At 43.8% G+C, this 21,055-nt stretch overlaps 1 protein-coding gene across 2 annotated transcripts in view; it reads right to left on the bottom strand.

Moving 5' to 3' along the window:
• SLC12A4 (solute carrier family 12 member 4) overlaps positions 1–21,055 on the bottom strand; it is a 104,968-nt gene that overhangs the window by 19,994 nt on the left and 63,919 nt on the right. For both annotated transcript variants that reach the window (XM_083164792.1, XM_083164793.1), the window contains 7 exons: positions 15,314–15,432; positions 11,722–11,820; positions 9,865–9,984; positions 8,085–8,189; positions 5,763–5,931; positions 3,648–3,843; positions 33–202 (listed from right to left, as the gene is read on the bottom strand). In XM_083164792.1, the coding sequence (XP_083020918.1) occupies positions 33–202; positions 3,648–3,843; positions 5,763–5,931; positions 8,085–8,189; positions 9,865–9,984; positions 11,722–11,820; positions 15,314–15,432 (978 nt within the window). The remainder of the gene's footprint in view (positions 1–32; positions 203–3,647; positions 3,844–5,762; positions 5,932–8,084; positions 8,190–9,864; positions 9,985–11,721; positions 11,821–15,313; positions 15,433–21,055) is intronic.

Genomic DNA, 21,055 nt, shown 5'->3' with positions numbered 1-21,055 from the left:
TTAATACAGTTACACTAAATTTTTAAACGTACCTTATGCTGTTTTAACAGAAACGGCAGCAGCATAAGCATCCCACCATCATGCACAATCCACCATACATCAATATTTCCTTCCAGGTAACGCTCATAGTTGCTTGGATAGAAAGAAACATTTTTAGGGACCATAAGTGCCAAATGGGCTGCGGTTGTGCATCGTACAGTCTCTGGAGAAGAAAAGAGGGATGTTACAAAATGACCCGCTTCTAGATCATCTGATATAGAAGATATGATAAAAAATCATTCCATTTTCAAAGTGGAAATTTATTAAAATGCATATCAAGCTTTCGGGTTGTAAAAGCTGTAGGAATGTATCCTGAAGAAGGTGGTTACACCCTGAAAGCTTTAAACGACAGAGCAGCAGCACAACACATGGCAGTTTAATACATATATATGAAGCCCTGCCACACATCAGAGGAGAAGGTGCAAGATAGAATGTTCCTTTAACAAACCAAGCCCTCCAGCGACAGGGACTGCAGCTTTTGTGGCTGAAGTGCTTGGTTTGTTTGGGCCCCACAAAACAATTTTAAGGCAACAGCTCTACAGTGGCAAAATGTCATTATCGTTGCCATCCTCAACTTGCAGTCACAGTACTTATATGCACAGTGGGGTACAGCCTGCAGAGTCACGGTACTTGTATGCACAGTTGGGTACAGCACAACATGTTGTTTTTTTTTACTTTTGTTTACTTGTATTTGTGTGCTATGAACACACAGTACGGTACTGCAAGTAGCGTATGGTCTGCAGATCCTCAGTATGCACAGTGGAGTATGGCCTGCAGAAACACAGGACCTGTATGTACAGTGGGGTATGTAGCCTGCACTCAATAATTTTTTTTTTTTTTAAACTTTCAGAAATTGTTGTTTTTTTTGTACTTTTTAAACTTGTATTAACTTGTACCTGTGTGCTATGAACAGGTGTGCGATGGGGAATGGCCTGCAATCACGGTACTTGTATGCACAGTGGGGTATGGCCTGCAGTCACAGTAGTGTATACTGTTATAGTGGGGTATGGCCCGCAGTCACAGTACTTGTATGTGCAGTGGAATACAGCTAGCAGTCACAGTACTTGTAGTGGGGTATGGCCCGCAGTCAGAGTACTTGTATGAACAGTGGAGTACAGCCAGCAGTCACAGTACTGTGTGCACAGTGGGGTATGGCCTGCAGTCACAGTACTGTATGTACATTGGGGTACTGCCCGCAGTCAGGGTACTTGTATGCACTCATTTTATTATTCCACGGTTCCATCTTGTGTATTGTTACATTTACAAATCTTTTAGGTTTCTTATATTTGGTAACATCTTCTTGCATTGTTGCATTTGTTGGTTACTTCCTTATTTTTGAAGGGTTTGTACGCTCAGGCTAGCTAATTCCATCTTGTGGCACCTTTACTCCTGCAGCAGCCTTGTCACCCATAAGACCTGGCGGCACCGGGGAGGGGGTGGAACTAATCTACCCACACGAATGTGGCTGTTATAGGTGAAGCCATAGTATGCAAAAGGCAAAAGGGACATCAGGTTGTCCTCAACAAGTCTTAGTAAAGAAGTTTCTGTCCTCAACAAGATGCCTGCTCACCCCCTTCCTAACAGGTTGCAGTAAAAAAGAACAAAGTTGTAGTAATTAGAGTGAATTCACAGGAGAGTAATGTTATGAGTGCAGTACCCCAGGGATCACCACTTGCTGACATTGCAAATAGTATTTAAGGAAAAAATGCCTTTTTGCAGATTACACAAAAGGTGTGTAATCGGGTAGACACATCAGGAGTGGTAAAATAATGGTTGATGATCTAGATAGACAAGAGGAATAGTAAAGAGTATGGCAATTACAGTCTAATGCCAAAACAGTTAAAATCATGCACTCGGGTCTCAGAAATCCAAATGATAAATAGTATCTATGGAACCATATTGGAAACTACAGAGGAGGTAAGGGATCTAGGGTGACTATTTAAGGTGATTTAAGGCAGGTTATCAATGTAACAAAGCAATGAGGAAGGCAGATGCTTGGTTGCATAAGGGGAGGAATTAGCAGCAGAAAGCTGCAGACACAGCAAAATGCGTTGGTGTACTCCGAAGGTGGCATCATTTCAGTCCCACTGTATATGGCCATCATCATCTTTTCATGCTTGTGACCGGACCAGTCTCTGATTTCTACTGCAACCTGAGATCGCACATCCACTTCAAGAGGACCCTTTAACATCCAATACTGGCTTCTATATGCAGGAGGACAGAACCCTCCATTAAGCCTTCAGCCAAGGGACTCCTTATCTTTCAGCTGCACCAATCTTGGGAGACACGGACAGCACAATGGTCCATTGGACTAATGGGTGAATCTTTTAATGTGCTTATTTCACCGCATGTGGGATGTTTGTGTGTTGTAGGAATAGCTTACATATAAGCTTACTTGTATACTCATAGGCTCCTCCTATAAAGGTATCATTCGCTGGTTTCTTAATGCTGTATATGTTCATGAAAATCCACAAAGGCGTAATGACATATAAAAAGTTTTTTAATCTTATCCAAAAACAAATGTAATAAAATTGCTTTAAAACAACATGAAGGTATCTCCAACTCTACCCTGGGAGAGAATGGTAGTACTGCCCAAGATGTGCGCACCAGAGGTAGTTGATCAGAGTGTCCTGGTATGCGGACAGCCTCCAGCATGCACCAACGCGTTTCAACTGTGAGTCAGTCTTCTCCAAGGTGTATCCTCTATCTGTGGCTGTCTTGTATTTATACCCCTTCCTGATAGGTTACCTCCTCTTGGGTCCGTATACAGGAAGTGAAACAAAAACACATACTTTCTGTCTTGTTACACTGGTAGGATACCCAAACCACTATTTATGGGGGACCTAGGGGTGTAATAAATTACTAAAAAGTGGTTGTACATACATTATACAGAAAATGGTATTATAACTCGGATTAAAAGTAGAATAGCATTTCATTGCTATGAAACGCATACCATTTCCAGTTGGGCATTCCGCGACGTCTATGTGTCATACCCGGATGCAATGGTGATAATGAAATGCACTCCATCTGTGCAACTCGTGGAGCGCACCAGCCCACAGGATGCAGCTCCATCCCAGCGCGGTCCTTTGCGCCTCACCTTTGTGGCGAGTGGAGCGCATTATACTTTTGCTTTATGAAAGCGGAAATTAGGACGATGTGTAGGATGGATGGCATGTTCTTTCACCATGTACATTTAGAATGCCCCCGATGAAGTCCTAAAGGACGAAACGCGTATTGTTATGTCGTTTTCTATATGTGGCACATCTCAAACTAAACAGTTAGATGTTGAAGTCAATAATGGAAATGCATAGCTGAAGAACCCAATGCAGTGTTTGTGGATTGTCCTTGAATAAATGTATTTGTTTTTAGAATTGATTTTATAGGATTTTTATATATACTTTATATTAAGCCACTAAGAATTGGGCACTGGTGAATTAATCTACAGCGCACTTCTATTCTTTACATATTCTGGTTCCTCGTAATAGCGAGGTTCTGTAGAGGTGCGGCTTCACTCTGAAGGGCCACAAAACCTTCCGTTCCTTTGCTGTAAACAATTCAGGGTGATTGATGCAATGATTGATACAATCCTACAATACACTGTAGCTCACCAATAAATGTTTTCCAGGATCGAGGATCTTCACTTTGCCTCCAGCCATAAGGCCATCCCAGCATCACAGTATTATGCTTCATCCCCCCAAGTCCACATGACTGGATCAGATGCGAGATTCCTTCTCGGACTTTACTGGAAACAACAGTCTGGCAGAATCCTTTTACTTTCTCGATCTCCATCATGTTTTTAATGGTCTGAAATGGTCCGAAAATGTATATATCAAAAAATGTGAATAGAAAGATCATGATCAAAAAGAAACACACATAAATTATATTTACCACTGTAGACGTTAAAGTTCTACTATCATCGAGAAAAGATTTTTTAGTAATGAACTTGGTACTTGTGTATTTTGGCGGCGCCCGATTTCAGCATCGTTCGATGAACGCATCGCATGCCATGTACCCGATGGCATGCGATGCGATACGATTTTGACCCCCTATGCGATGAAAAATCGTATAAGCACCCTAAAGGGTGCTTTTGAGCACCCTAATGGGTGCTTTCAATGTTAAATGCACCCCCACGCCACCCCCCCACTATAAACGTGAACCCGAAGCGTGGCGAGCGCAGCGAGCCCGCGAGGGGCGGCGGTACGCGTCCTACGACCTTTTCATACCCCCACTATCCACGTCGGCGTGGAGTTGAGAATAAAAAGTGTGGCGAGCGCAGCGAGCCACCGAGCCCGAAGCGTGGCGAGCCCCGCGAGGGGACGCGGATACCTTCACAGGTATCCGCGTCCCCTCGCGTGGCTTGCTGTGACACATGTGAAGCCCGCCAGGGGACGCGGATACCTGTGAAGGTATCCGCGTCCCCTCGCCACACTTTCTATTCTCAACTCGACGTGGATAGTGGGGGTATGAAAAGGTCGTAGGATGCGTACCGCCGCCCCTTGCGGGCTTGCTGCGCTCGCCACGCTTCGGGTTCACGTTTATAGTAGGGGGGTGGCGTGGGGGTGAATTAACATTGTAAGCACCCATTAGGTTGCTTATACAATGTTTAATCGCATCGCATGGCATCGTATGGCATTGTATGCCATGTACAATGGTATACAATTTGAAAATTGTATGCCATCGCACACTATGGCACGAAATCGCGTTGCATCGCATACCATCGCATGCGTTATGGTATGCGATGCGATGGGCGCCGCCAAAATACACAAGTACCATGAACTTTGTTAATACAATAATTAAAAACATGCAAATAATTGAACAGTTGTCTGTACTCCGTTCCTCACTGTTCTGCTCCTGTTTAGCTGGGATACATAAAAGCCTCTGACACAAGGGAATAGCAGTATTGCAATCCTGTGAATACTGAAATCAGGGTAATGTGGCATACTTACACACCGGCGATAGTAGCCCTATTTCTAAGCGATCTGAATAGATCACTTATACCCCTTTCAGACATACTTTACCTGGGATTTTAAACCCGGTACAATCCCAGGTTTTAAAAAATCCCGGGTCCATTACAGGTGCACAGGATCTGGATTTTAGTTGACTAAAACCCAGAGTAGCGCCATTCAGACATACGCTAGTCCCGGGATTATGCACGTAAAAAATCCCAGGATTATTGCGTATGTCTGAAAGGGGTATTAAAAATTGAGCACGTATTGGTCTGTGTGTAGGCCCCCAGCGACGTCAATGTGCTGTGCATACTTGCCTACCTGACCCTCTCCACGAGGCAGAAAATGCTCTGATCTTGGTAATGCCATCACCTGTGGGGAGCTAGGTAACTGATAAGTCCGACTTCTAAGAGTACATAACAATGCCTTCTGAGTAAAAAGAAGGCCTTGAATCATTTATTGAATTCTTTTGATGCGATGGTCAGTTACCATTGCACTGAAAGATTCAATGGCAGAAGCTCATCTATCATTTGATAGTGGGCTTCCACTGTTCCTCCCTACTTCTGAGGGATACAGAGGGGAGAAGCTTCTGTTTACAGCTCCAGCTAATTGTGTTTGTGCTATCTCCTGTGGTCCCATGGTGGTAGTATCCCCCAGAGTGGATGTGAAAGAGATAAGGAATATTAGTACAGTATGTTTTAGTGCACTGGTCAGTCCTATGGGTGATTTATCTATACCGACTCCACCTGAAGAATACTCTCTGTACGAATACAGTACCTGTTCAGCAGCTTGTACCTCCCCGTAGCTGTCCAAAAAGTTTCCTTGTATGGCTGTGCCAATAATGGTTAATCCCTTGCCAGCTTTCAGCTGAGAGGCAAAAGTGAGTAGTCGCGGGTACTTGACGTGTAAGTCCTCATCCAGTTTTAAGAGAACTAACAACTGTGGCCTAGAAGGTAACAAAATTAGCAATAGTGTTTCAGAGGCAACATATCAATGTGAAATTACAATTAAGCAAAGGTTTTATGTAAAACTAAAATTATTGTGACTTGCTCATAAGTTTCAGATGTGCATCTGAATATTGGTTCTTCCTCTACACAATATATTGTTCAGAATGAGCCTTTAATATTTCTCTACAATAGTCTCCTAATAAGCCTACTGTAAATACTGCACATTGAGGCCACTCAACATAGGAGGCCACTTCTCAACCAATAACACCCCTTCATAACTGCCGATACTGCTCACCCAACAGTAGAGCTCAGTGCAGTACAGCAGCAGCAGAATATATTGCAGCAAATACGGAAGGCTTTGTACAATCCATTCATGTTATTGGGTTATTGTATGCAGAGCGAAATGTGGTAGAAGCAGTGCCTTATATATAGTGTGAAGAAGGGACAGGAGGAAGCCCTAGGGGGTATTCAATCCCCAACGTGATTTCCATCAGGGGAAACAGGGGCGTGTGCCTATTAAATGCTGTTGTTTTGATAAATTCCCTCAAAGGGTTAATAAAGTTCTAAAATCTATGGGAAACCGTTTTAAATAGAAATATTGGGACTTCGGACATTTCATGACAGGATCCAAAACATTAAAGAAAATATTATATCATTTAGATACACATTCTTGTGCTTTGACAAAAATATATTTTTTTTAAATCTTAACCCTTTGAGCGCCAAGTGAATTGGTCAAAATGGGTGTGAAAATTGCCAAGCAAATATTTTTATTCACTGTGAGGACCTGTAATGTTTATTTTACATAGGAAATATAATCTTTATTGCCACAATATATTTTATTTGAATTTATATAACAAATGAGAGCAATGCTGGGATTTTTAGCAGATATTTTGATCATCTTTTACAGAGATGTTGGCAGTACAATGGTAAACCGCACAAATGTTCAAGTGTTCCTCAGGCAGATTAGGCTTTCTTTTGGTACCCATAGGTGAGTATTTATTTAATTTAATGGATATAAAATGAGGGGAGGAAGAAAGAATGTAACAGTAAACACTATTCAAACATTATCTATTTCATGCAATACTGTAGTTGCCAAACTTTAAAAAAAAAAGGTGCCAAATAAATGTACTTTATTGGATATTTGATATATATTTAGGGAAATTCCTTGGTTTTTGGCCTCTTTATTCTTGCTACAACTCCCGAAGTCATTAAAAAAATATCTCTGCCCACCAGCAGGCTTTTATCACGTCAGTAATGGAGCCCACACACGTGGTGATATCAGGGCATTATCTAAGCGATCTTGGTAGAAAATGCCCCAACATCGGGGCCGCGTGTCGCTATCGCCAGCTGACTAATATCCAGCATGCTGGTTATATCTAGAAATATTGCTGGGTTCTCACCGGAGAACACTGGCCCTGACAGATCGATCAGCACACAGTGCTGGTACATCATTGTTGTGGGCTGAGCGATCTTTCTAAGCAATCTAGCATCACTCAGACAGCTCAGCAGATCTCCCCGTGTGTAGGCCCCATAAGACCAACAGAGAATACGGGGAGTAGGTTAAGGCAATATTGGTCAGGGACAAAATAACTGCACATAAATCAAGTTGCTAAACGTATAAAAGTTGTATAAGAAGCATATAGTTGTATCCATCTCTGAAGGTCTCCATCATAGGGGGGTATTCGAACCATTGACGATCTTTCAGACAGTTGGAAAAATCTGCTCGTTTAACCAATTTTCAGACAAATTTACATTCGACCCATTCAAAAATTGAAGCGGGTGGAAAACACGTGGCTAAGGGAATTACTTGCCGATCAATGTATTTTCGTTGCAAATGCATCCTTTTTAAACTATTTTTTCAACCGTTTTTCCCTGACGCAGATTCGATTTTAAAATAAGTCAAAAATGCATTTGTGAAAACGGATGAACGGAAAGGTTATAAAACATTTAGAGCATTTTCCAAACATGGACATTCCCTTTAATAAACAAATGAGTATCTTATGTCAAATGAACCACATACATTAAGGTTAAAGGTCACGTATTAGCATCATTAAATATATACAAACCTAAAGTGTATGCCCATGTGAGGTATGTAAGAATATATTTAAAAAAATAAAACAAAAAGGAAAGATAAAAAAAAGACAACATCTACCTCCAGTTTTTTGTGTGTGGCGGTCCTTCTTCCAGTCTCAACAAGGCATATCTAGCTGCACTGAGAGAGAGGCCTCGGATTCCATCTCCCCATTCTTTCTCCGCTCTGTCAATATACAAGTTACAGTATGTAAGAATGAGAGTGAACAAAAGCAATTCCAGAGTTAAAAGCAATCTGAATGTATCATCCTGTATGACCGGTAGAATGGTGGTGTAACTGGGCATTTACATTTATACAGTGAAAAGTAGCAGTCATGTAGTGTGGGAGGCCTCCACACCATGTCTCCACCATCCAACCTGAAAATGCAGGTTTGTTGGTCTCCCCTGGATATATACCTCGAATTCATCTCAGAGATATATGGTGGATGGGCTTCCATAATGACTTCCGGGGTAGTAAACCCATACGTCTTACAGGTTTTATCAGGAGAGCATTCCTTTGTCCATTTCTAGGTTCAAACCAGTGTTATTAACACCACTACGCAAATGGCAGGATATATTGCATCTTTGATGCGATGCTTAGTACGTCCCACCCTTTATCTCTCTCTAATTTATTAGCACATCTGCCCTGTGATGAAATGAGCAGCAGAGGGCTCTGACGGAATGGGGCATGGGAGCGTCTTGTGCGTGCGCCCCCTTCTGTCGGCAGGGCCGCCGACTAGGGGGGTTCAGGGGTACAGCTGTCCTGAGCCCCAGCCTCTGGAGGGGCCTGGGCAGCTGCCCACAGTGGCACAGCACCACCTCCTCCCCCGCACAGATCCCCCCACCCGGCGCCGGCGGCCAGGCGCGCAAAATACACAGTGCAGCCTGCAGAGCGCCAAGCCTAGGATACAGAGAGCAGGCTGCACTGTGCAGTGAGTGCTCCGAGCCCCGGAGGGAGAAGATGCTGCGCTGCCGCCACCGCTGGTAAGTAATAGTAATTTGGGGGGGGGGGCGGAGGCGGGGTGCCGGCGTGCGAGGGGGGGGGGATGCCGGCGTGCGAGGGGGGGGGGTGCCGGCATGCGAGGGGAGGGGGGGTGCCGGTGTGTGAGGGGAGGGGGGGTGCCGGTGTGTGAGGGGGCAGAAGGTCAGTCCCGGGCCCCAACATTATTAGTGGCGGCCCTGTCTGTCGGCTAGCGGTGGCTGGCGAATGGTGATTAGCTAATGCTGTGTACACAATGTGCCATTTTGGCAATTTTTTCCTTATGATTTTGACTATACAGTTACCCAAAATCGCACTGTGTGAGGGGCTTGGATTCCGTTGTGATAACGATGTGCGGTGAAGGTATGGCAAGTAGAAATAGACTGTGCCGCGGCCACCAATAGTAACCTTGATTCCAGCCAACATAATTTTGCATGTGACTTATTTATATACATATATTTATTTAGTTTTTTTTTTATATAAATAGTAGTGTAATAGTCCATTGAGTCCCGCTGCCGGTGGGACAGTCTGCACGAGAATGTGAGCTTTTGTATCATTTATGTATATCCTGATGAAATTCTATAAAGAATGAAACGTTGATATTACTTCTGACTGCTGTCCTTCATGAGCCATCAGGAGTGCCGCTGTGTTTGCAGTATATCTATCTCCCCTGAAGTGGAGGCACCGGGTGCAGTAACTCAAGAAATTTGGAGTGCCGGACCATAGAACCTATATATATATTAGGAATACTAGAGAGTATGGAATATATAGGTGTTGTTTTTGCCAAACAACCTTTAACATCCTAACATGAATATACCGACTTAGATAAATGATGTTACAAAAATGAATTATTATTATTATTATTGGAAAATGAAACACTTACCCTTGGTATTCTATGTATTTGTAAATCATTCCAGCAATCAGCATAGCCACAAGTGCATAATACCAAGAGGAAATGAACATCAGAGCCAAGCAAATACTCATACCGAGGAAGGAAAGAGCCCTATCGGAGCAGAAAAATAGAATCAAATAATGTTTAGCAATGTAATAAGACGATCTATTAATGCAGCTGCGTAAGATATTAAAATATTATGGAATTCTTAAAAATATATGGTACTTGTGTATTTTGGCGGCGCCCTCGATGAGGATCGCGTCCATCGTGTGTGAAAAATCGGGTCCATCGCGTCGCGTCGTGTGCATTAACATGGCACACGACGCGACCGACGCGATGGACCCGATTTCTCCATAGGCTTCAATGTTAAAATATTTTAACATTGAAATCGTGTCGGTCGCGTCGGTCTTGTGCCATTATAATGGCACAAGATAAGATGGACTTGATAAAGTCCATTTTACATGGAATAAAATGGGAAATGGGCCAATATGGCCCATTTTTCATTGTATATGTCCCCGTCATGTCCAAATATAACTGCCCCCCCATTGTGAGCGGCACCCCAGTATTGACGTCAACCCGAAGCGTGGCGAGCGCAGCGAGCCCGCGAGGGGCGGCGGTGCGCGTCCTCCGACCTTTTCATACCCCTACTATCCACGTTGGCGTGGAGTTGAGAATAGAATAGTGTGTCGAGCGCAGCGAGCCACCGAGCCCGAAGCGTGGCGAGCGCAGCGAGCCCCGCGAGGGGACGCGGACACCTGTGAAGCCCGCGTGGGGACGCGGACACCTGTGAAGCCCGCGAGGGGACGCGGACACCTGTGAAGCCCGCGAGGGGACGCGGACACCTGTGAAGGTATCCGCGTCCGCTCGCCACGCTTCGGGCTCGGTGGCTCGCTGTGCTCGCCACACTATTCTATTCTCAACTCCACGCCGACGTGGATAGTAGGGGTATGAAAAGGTCGTAGGACGCGTACCGCCGCCCCTCGCGGGCTCGCTACGCTCGCCACGCTTCGGGTTGGCGTCAATACTGGGGTGCCGCTGACAATGGGGGGCATTTATATTTGGACATGACGGGGCCATATACAATGAGAAATGGGCCATATTGGCCCATTTCCCATTGTTTTCTATGTTACATGGACTTTATCAACTACATTTGATCTTGTGCCATTATAATGGCACAAGTCCGACGCGACCGACAGTATTTCAATGTTAAAAATATTTTAACATTGAAGCCTATGGAGAAATCGTGTCGGTCGCGTCGGTCGCGTCGTGTGCCTTAACTTTAAGGCACAGGACGCGACGCGATGGACCCGATTTCTCCATCGGGTTCAATGTTAAAAATATTTTAACATTGAAGCCTATGGAGAAATCGCGTCCATCGCGTCGCGTCCTGTGCCTTAAAGTTAAGGCACACGATGCCCACGACGGGCGCCGCCAAAATACACAAGTACCAAATATATAAACAGTCTAAAACATCAATGATGTCAGCGAGCATCTAATGTTATATATGAGATCATGCCTCTATTGTACGGTAACATATATTGGTATAAGTAGGGATGTGCAGGTCCAGATTTACCAGGATTTCAAAACCGGATCTTATTGGCTATCCAGCTATCACATGATTTGGAGTCAAAACATGTGACAGCCGATAGCCAACAAGATCCCGTTTTGAGATCCGGGTAAATCCGAACCTACACATCTCTAGATAGAAGTAGTCACAAAGGATTAGTGTTTATTCTGTATTATTAACTATTAAAGTATTGCCAATAAATCTCACTGGTTATTGGGACTCACTATGTATAGAAACGATTGCAGCAGGTTATGTTATGAATGGATAGCCAAGCTTCTCACCAGTGGTAATATTTAAACCTTGGTCTCCAGTTCGGTGTTCTCAGTAGAGTTTGCACAGCACATGCTAAGTTAACAAATAAGTAACACATCAAAAAAAACCTGTGAACAAAAGAAAAAAGAATCTATTAGTTATTGCTTTTCCAGCATGTTTACACATCGAGCTTCATTTTAACTTTGGTGGAATAGTGAAGCCTACATACTCCTGCCAATTTCATGCTTGGTGACACAATGCAGTGCTGGCTAACCCAGCCCTAGCTGGTGCACAGGTGTAATCATGATTAACTCACACTTTCAAACATTCATTCCTAACTTACACATTCTAAAGATCCATAAGCGGGGCATTTTAGAAGAGGAGGAGGCCAGTGTGTGGACTCCTCTGGCCGGGCGTCCTCCTCTTAGATGCGAATAGCAGGGTTTGAGCACTCGGACCCTACTAACAATGCACAGATCTCTGGAAAAATGGGACGGCGGCCATTTTTCCGGCAATTTCTGCACCGGCAGTAGTTTGAAGCCTGAGCATCAGAGTACTCAGACAGCATTGTACATGCGTAGATCGCTGGAATAATGGCACGGCAGCCATGTTTTCAGTGATTTTTGCAGCACTACTGCCTCCGTCGCTGGACTCCGGATGGTAAATATTAAAAAAAATGTGTACAGTGTGTGTGGTGTGAACCACCCTGTGCACCGGGCACACTACACCCATGATGAATACACCACTGTCCACAGGTGGTATGGAAAACGTGTACTGTGGGTAGATCTCGAGGACCTGTTTGGCGGACATAATGATTGTCAATCAACCATAAGTATTCCAAGTAATTATATACAGCAGCTCTAGCGTAATAAACAAGTGTGACAAGGAAAGGCCGAGCAAAAGTACAACAGGTTCTTTATTTCTCCACAGCAGTCGGGTTATTCATATGGATGCAGCAAAGCAGCGCACAGGGAGTTAGCAGCATAGTTAACAAACAGTTGGTACAGCATTCCAATGGCCCCTAACATAGCCCGCATCCCAGATTATTGCCTGGACAGCTTGTTCCCCATCAGGAGCATTGGCCTGGTCTACTTGGCAGAGTTAATTCCGTAGCTGCAACCAAAACCTGGATTGGACCCATTTAACTGCTGTAGTGTGAAGAAAACGTAAAAAAATGTATTAACCCTGTGATACTCCTTCCCCCTTAGGTTCAACCACCTTGGTGAAGCTACATATTTTCAGGAAAGCTATCTGCCTCGCCTAACTCTTGTGCTATTCGCTCGTGAACACACCACTCCGCCATCCTTCAGAGTTCCCCCTTCTTCACCCTCTTCCTCCTTCTCCCCTAGCTTCACCAGAGGGTTGTGAGATCAGGACCAACAAACTTCCTAGAAAGAGCATCTGTATCTGATGCTTCCCAGGGTGGTGCTGCCCTTCAAACTGAATTGGCTGTAAAGCCAACGAATCACGCAAGGGTTTACTTTGGTTTAGGCCATGTTAGCACTACTTCTACTGTGTTAGATTGAGGCTTAGTCTTAACTTATCATCTACCTACAATATAATCCTATATACTTTGCTTCCACCATTTCGATGGCACACTTTTCTGGGTTTGCTTGTGCCCGTGGAGACTGTAATACTGCCTCCACCTTTGTAAGCGGTGACTCCCGGTCAGAACTAAAAATTACAATGTCACCTAAATACGCTGCGGCATATTCTCTTTGAGGCTGGAGCAACTTGTTCATGGCCCTTTGGAAAGTAGCAGGAGCCTCATGCAAACCAAAAGGGCAGTAATTTATACTGGAAAGACTTTCTTGGGTGGAACAGGCTGTCTTGGCCTTGGCAGCTAAGTCCAAGGAATTTGCTAGTACCCTTTTGTCAATAGTAGTGAGATACTGACTTGTTGCCAAATTTTCCACTAGCTTGCCAACATGGGGCATAGGATAGGAGTCAAACTGCGAAACTTTATTCAATCTTCAGAAGTCATTGCAGAATCTTATGGCACCCGAAGGCTTGGGCACGAAGACAATAGGATTATTCCATTCACTGTTTTACTCCTCTATGACCCTTAGATGCATAATCTCCTCAAATTCCTATTTTATTGCATCAGGTATACGGTATGGCCTCTGTTGTATGATTGGAGTTTTCCCCAGGAAAGCCACAAAAACATCCTAGTATTGGGCCACTAAGTCTATGACTTCTTGTTTCTGGCTGGGACTCAAAGTCATCTCCCTGGAAACCTGACAATCTGGGTTTTTCATGGCTACTAAAGAAGGTGGACTGGTATCTCCTTTCCAAGGGTTAAATAAATTACCATGGTAAATTTGGGTTTCCTTCCATCTACCCTAAGGCTGAACCTTATAAATAACAGGTCCCACTGCCTCTAGGATCTCGTAATGTCCATGCCACTGAACATACATTTTATTCTGAGTGGTTGGCACAAGAAGCAGTACTTTACTTTATGGCTTGAAGGATCAGTTGCAGTATCGTCATTATTACGTTTTTGCAGCTGATAAGCCCTTTTCATGTGCTTGTTCATAATTGGCCCAATTTGCCTTAACCAGTCATAGTTGTGCCACAAGCTGAACAATGTTAGACTCTTGGGGTGACTGTTTCTCCCATCTTTCTTTTATCAAGTCTAAAACTCCACTGGGCTGTCTTCCACATTCCATATATTGAACCGCAAACATCAAATATAGTAGAAGAGGTCCCAATCCTGCTTTTCCTGAGACACTGCCATCAGGCTATCTGTCTGTGGATGGTAAACTGATGTAGTAATATGATCCACCCCTAACAGAAGACACAGATCCTTCATTACTTTGGAGGAAAAGAGGAACGGTGGTCCGACAGAACCTCTCTTAGTATTCCCAACTGGTTCCATAAGATTAGTGCTTCGGCAATACTGCTAGACTTGATATTAAGTAAAGGCACGGCCTGCCGGTATCTGGTGGCATAATTAACCACTACTATTATATGCTGAAACCCACAAACATATTTCTCCACTGGGCCTAGAGCATGGAGATGGCAGGTAGGGGAACCAAGGCACCCTGAATTCTGGTTGATGCGCTGTTGTTTGACACACTGCTACAGTCTGCCTGCTTGGCCTGCAGCCAAGTACTGACCATCCCACTGTATACACTGAATGTACAGTAAGCCAAGTACTGACCATCCCACTGTATACACTGAATGTACAGTAAGCCAAGTACTGACCATCCCACTGTATACACTGAATGTACAGTATGCTAAGCACTGGCCATCCCACTAGCCACTGCATACACTGCATGTACAGTATGCAAAGCACTGGCCATCCCACTAGCCACTGTATACACTGCATGTACAGTATGCTAAGCACTGGCCATCCCACTAGCCACTGTATACACTGCATGTACCTTATGCTAAACACTGGCCATCCCACAAGCCACTGCATGTCCAGTATACAGCTACATTCACAATGTGACAATTCCCCTGTTAAGTACTGTACATTGTCCCAGATCATGGTGTACCTTGTTGCAGATGCAGGACATGTACCGTAATGCTGAGCATTAGCCACTGTACAGTGTCATAGATGCTTATAAATGAATACGACAACATTGCAGCTATCATACAGTACATGCAAATTCTTACATTGACAAGATGGGTGCTACCATGTCCAAGGAGGCGATGAGAATTCCCAGCTCAGCAATCAAAGCTGTGAGGAGGAGAGCCCAGGTTGGCTCACCGTTTGCTTTACCATGTCCAAATACCTGTCCAAAAAACGTTTATTACACATTATTCAATTATTTAGGACTAGATCAGGTGTCACAGTTTACAATCTATAACAAGTGAAATTGCCCAATGATCACTAAAACCAATGAAATATTTCCTTGTACTTGTAAATCATAGCTTGTTATATGCGATGCCCACTCAGCGGGCACGCAGGTGCTGGCAGAGTAACATTAGCAGCACCACCAAATATTTTACTAGCGTGATAGTTCTGAGGTTTGCTTCAAAATCTGATAACCCAGCCAGATAACACATCGGGGGCGCCGCTATAATACACAAGTACCCCCAGCCTATTTCATCAGCTGCACTTCTGTTACAAAACGTGTTTTAACCGTAGCCAAACACACATACAAAGTAAGACCTTTAATTAGAGATAATCTTACACACAACAGATTGAGGGGGGTACACAATCCCGGGTCACGGCTGTCAATCCCTCCCGACAGCCATGACATTGGCCCATTTGCGTTTTGCCCAACAGCATATCTGCAGGTAGGATTCAATGTCCCGCCTGCCGATAGGCAAAAAGGGGGCGTGTCAGCATAAACGGCTGTGGATTGTTCATCTGCGGCCAGGATTGCAACAATACACGGTTGTTACCGGCAGAACAACTTTTAAAAGTCGGGCTGGTTCTGCGGGGATACGGTCATTAGGTCTACTAGGTCAACAAGCATTGGGTCGACACCACTAGGTCGACATGCAACAAGGTCGACATGAGTTTAGGATGACATGGGTCAAGGTCAACATGAATCTAGGTCGACAGGTCATTAGGTTGACACAAGCATTAGGTCAACATGGGCAAGTTCGACAGTCAAAAGGTCAACATGGGGTTTTGCACTTTTTCTTGAGCCAATGTGCCGACAGGCGGTATTTCATGTCCTACCATCCACTAGGGCGCGCCCGAAGCATTGCGAGTGATGCGAGGGGATGCAGTGCCCTTGAAACTGTGTCCATGTCGACTGTGTGGACATTCGGGTCAAAAAAACTGGGAAAAACCCCTATGTCGACCTTTTGACTGTCGATATAATGCTTGTGTCGACCTAATGTCCTGTGGACCTAGACCCATGTCAACCTAGTTCCATGTCGACCTAGTGGTGTCGACCCTCTTCAATGCTGTCGGTAAAGACAGCAATGATTGGGGCCCCGCTGCCATTTCCCCCGTAGGATATAGAAGCGGAGGATTGCATACCCCCCTTAATATGAACAAGAGGAATAATGAGCAAAGAAATACATTTGCTGGTGTTATCACTTGTTCATACCAATGGACTGCATGTAAATTACATGAACAGAAGTGTTGCAGGGTTTCATCGAACTATTCTGCATTAAAACATTTCTTTCTCTTGTCTTTAATCACTGATTTTTTCCCCCCCAAACAAATATTTAAAATTCAATTGTATAAAATGTTGGCAGAGCTTGGACACATTCCTTTTAGTCCAGAAGAACCCTGCAAAAAGCATTTTCTATCACCGTAATTCAAATGTCAGACGTTTACTGTAACAATATAGCAGGTTTGCACACTGTATATATCAATTATTAACCCCTTCCCGACATTTGACGTACATTTACGTCATGGTCGGGATGTACTTCCCGACGCATGGCATAAATGTACGTCATGCATTTAAAGTGTCACCGCGTCTATAGACGCGGTGACAGAGGGGAGATGGCTGCTGTCCCTGACAGCAGACATCTTCCCTCATTGCCCAGGGGGGGCAGCGATGCCCCCCCTATCGGCGATCGCTGCGATTGGCTGTTCAAATGTGAACAGCCAATTGCAGCGTTTTCTGTGCAGAACATGCACAGCCGGGACCAGAGCGGAGAGGACAACTTTGCCTGTGATTTCATGGTGAGAGCTGCTCGGTCCAGGTAGCGGGGCGCAGAATTTGGCCTGTCATGCCTCTCTCTCTGTCTGACTGTAGGGAAGCACTACTGTATGTGTGATCTACCGCTATCATGAGGCGTGGTGCTATATATTATATCCCCTCAACCTTAATATATTTGGGAAACCCTTCTGCCTGTAATGTTGAGCTATTTCAGACTAGGACCCCTCCTCTCCTTCCTTTGCCTCCCTCTCTCTCCCTCCTTCCTTCCTGATCACTTCATGGATTACTGCCTGAAGCTGTATGGGGAGGGTGTATTTCATCAGAGCTTCCTGCACATTTTTCCTCCAGTCTGACCTCTCTATTATTGCTCCTAGTGGTAGAATAGCAGGAAGTGTATTTGATTGCTTGGGGGTAGTGGTTTGTGCCCCTTGTTTGTTTGCACAGCCCAGTTGTATCAAATCTATTTAAATCTATTAAAATTGGAAATCTGCTAAAAAAAATGAAATTTTGAAATTTCACCTACACTTTGTTTTAATTCCTGTGAAACACCTAAAGCAGGGGTGGCCACACTTTCGGACTTGGGGATCTACTGTAAATGTAAAAAATCTTTTGGGATCTACCATAGTAAACAATCATAATGCGATACATAAACAAACAAAACATTCATTTTAGGCTCTAATGAAAGGGTGTTTTACACATAAAATTATTGGCAATGTGAAGTTGTTGCATGAGGCTGCATGTCTTGTGTTAACTCCCTAAACGACGGTTCCAAGCTAGTTAGGCACATATGAAGGCAGTATTTTAAATGCTCATCAGTCATACGACTTCTATATCTTGATTTAATTATTTTCATTTGTGAAAAAGCAGATTCACAAAGGTAGGTTGACCCAAAAAATGCCGTCAAATGAAGAGCTACTGATCTCAAGCATGGATACAGTTCTGCACTGAGTAGTTTCCAAAAATTATTATCAGAAGCTCTTGCTTTCAAAGGGATATCAGATTGCAGTTTTAATATTTCTTCCTCTACATTTGATGTATTCAGATTGAACATAGAGGAGATATTACCAGAAATGTCAGCAATGTCAACATCAGCAAATGGAAATGACATGAAGGCTAGGATAGGTTCAAGCTGCTTAATGTCCTGAAATCGCCTCTCTAGTTCTTCCCAAAGATTTTGGATCTCAGCACAGAATGTATCATATGTGCTGCTGCTCTTGGGATTCTTGTCTATCATTTTCTCAAAACTGGGAAAATTCCTCAAAATTCCCTTTGAAAGCTGTGACTTTAAAAACTGCAATTTTGATTTAAAAGCATTTGTTGAACTTATTAATTGGATAATATTTTTATCCTTGCCCTGAAGTTCAAGGTTAAATGCATTGCAGTGACTGGTTAAATCGGTTAGAAAAGCTAGCTGTAGCAACCATGATGAATCATGCAGCTGAGATGGACTTTCTCCAAGTGATTCCAAGAACTCCGTTATTTCAGGCAACAAGGACTGGAATCGTTCTAAGAACTGCCCCCGACTAAGCCATCTTACATCATTATACAACAGCAGGTCTTCATATTCAGCCTCACTTTCCTCCAGTAGAGTACGGAAAAGTCGTCTTCGTAAACTCCTTGCCCGAACTGAGTTTACAATTTTCATTGCAATGTCCATAACATCATCCATGTTTAAAACTTTAGCACACAGTGCATTCTGATGTATAACACAATGGATTCTTGTAAAATCAGGAAAATCCTCATTTTTTTTACATAGTCCAAGAAACCCATTATTCTTGCCAACCATGGCTGGGGCTCCATCTGTGGCAATGCACACTAGTTTGCTAAGAGGAAGATTATTTTCCTTGGCAAAATTCAGAAAGCCTTGGTAAATGTCTTCACCTCTAGTTTTTCCCTTCATAGGGATGAGAGTTAAAAACTCCTCCATACTACTCATATCAGGAAAAACCATTCTTATAAACACAATTAATTGTGAAGTATCCACTATATCCGTGGATTCATCAAACTGCAAGGAAAAGTAACAACAGTTACTGATGTGTTTTCTCACTTGCCTCTGTAAGTCATTGCCAATTCCCTCTACTCGTCTCACTGTAGTTTGACGAGATAGTGGCATATCTCTAATTGCTTTCAAGATGTCATCTTTATTTTTAAATGTTTCAAATAAAACACTTCCAGCACTAAGGAAAGCTTCCTTCAACATTTCACTATCCTGGAAAGGTTTCTTGTGTTTCACTAAAATATTTGTTATACGGAAAGATGCTTCAGCTGCAGCCTGGGACTGCACAATAGGTTTTGTGAATGTGAGCTGTTGCGCTCCTAAATGAGTTTTCAGGGATTTCACTTTAATCTTCCTTAGTTCACTGTTAGGCAGAAAGTCTTCATCATATTTTTGATGCAGACTTGAGTAATGTCTCTGTAAATTCCCCTTCTTCGCCAAAGCAACCTTAGCATGGCATATTAAACATATGCATTTGTCTTTAAACATTGTAAAAAAAAAATCATGTTCCCATTTTTCATGAAAATGGTACGTTTTGGGCCTTTTAGAAACACTCATGCTCAGCAAGTATGCTAAAACACAAATTAAATATAAAAATGTATTTTAGAATGAATCCAACAGGGTACACCTGTGTTTTTAGAGAAATAAAAGCCAGCAGGACCAGAACGATTTTAGAGCATCCAGATCCCTGGATTTTTTAGATAATACTAGCCAGGAGGCTCAGAGAAATTAGGACGCACCCAGATCCCTGGATGGATTTTTCAGATAACACCAGCTAACAGGCTCAGAATAATTGGGACGCACCCAGATCCCTGGATGGATTTTTCAGATAACGCAAGCTAGCAGGCTCAGAATAATTGGGACGCACCCAGATCCCTGGATGGATTTTTCAGATAACGCCAGCTAACAGGCCCAGAATACTTAGGACGCACCCAGATCCCTGGATGGATTTTTCAGATAATGCAAGCTAGCAGGCTCAGAATAATTGGGACGCACCCAGATCCCTGGATGGATTTTTCAGATAACGCAAGCTAGCAGGCTCAGAATAATTGGGACGCACCCAGATCCCTGGATGGATTTTTCAGATAATGCAAGCTAGCAGGCTCAGAAAAATTAGGACGCACCCAGATCCCTGGATGGATTTTTCAGATAACGCAAGCTAGCAGGCAGAGAATAATTGGGACGCACCCAGATCCCTGGATGGATTTTTCAGATAACGCCAGCTAACAGGCTCAGAATAATTGGGACGCACCCAGATCCCTGGATGGATTTTTCAGATAACACCAGCTAACAGGCTCAGAATAATTGGGACGCACCCAGATCCCTGGATGGATTTTTCAGATAACGCAAGCTAGCAGGCAGAGAATAATTGGGACGCACCCAGATCCCTGGATGGATTTTTCAGATAATGCAAGCTAGCAGGCTCAGAATAATTGGGACGCACCCAGATCCCTGGATGGATTTTTCAGATAACGCCAGCTAACAGGCCCAGAATACTTAGGACGCACCCAGATCCCTGGATGGATTTTTCAGATAACACAAGCTAGCAGGCAGAGAATAATTGGGACGCACCCAGATCCCTGGATGGATTTTTCAGATAACACCAGCTAACAGGCTCAGAATAATTGGGACGCACCCAGATCCCTGGATGGATTTTTCAGATAACGCAAGCTAGCAGGCTCAGAATAATTGGGACGCACCCAGATCCCTGGATGGATTTTTCAGATAACGCCAGCTAACAGGCCCAGAATACTTAGGACGCACCCAGATCCCTGGATGGATTTTTCAGAT

This window comes from Crinia signifera, chromosome 11, assembly GCF_055691185.1.
Source record: "Crinia signifera chromosome 11, ASM5569118v1, whole genome shotgun sequence".
NCBI classification, from domain to species: Eukaryota; Metazoa; Chordata; class Amphibia; order Anura; family Myobatrachidae; genus Crinia; species Crinia signifera.
Note: the sequence above shows the minus strand (reverse complement) of the source record. Positions and strands in the feature narration are given on the sequence as shown.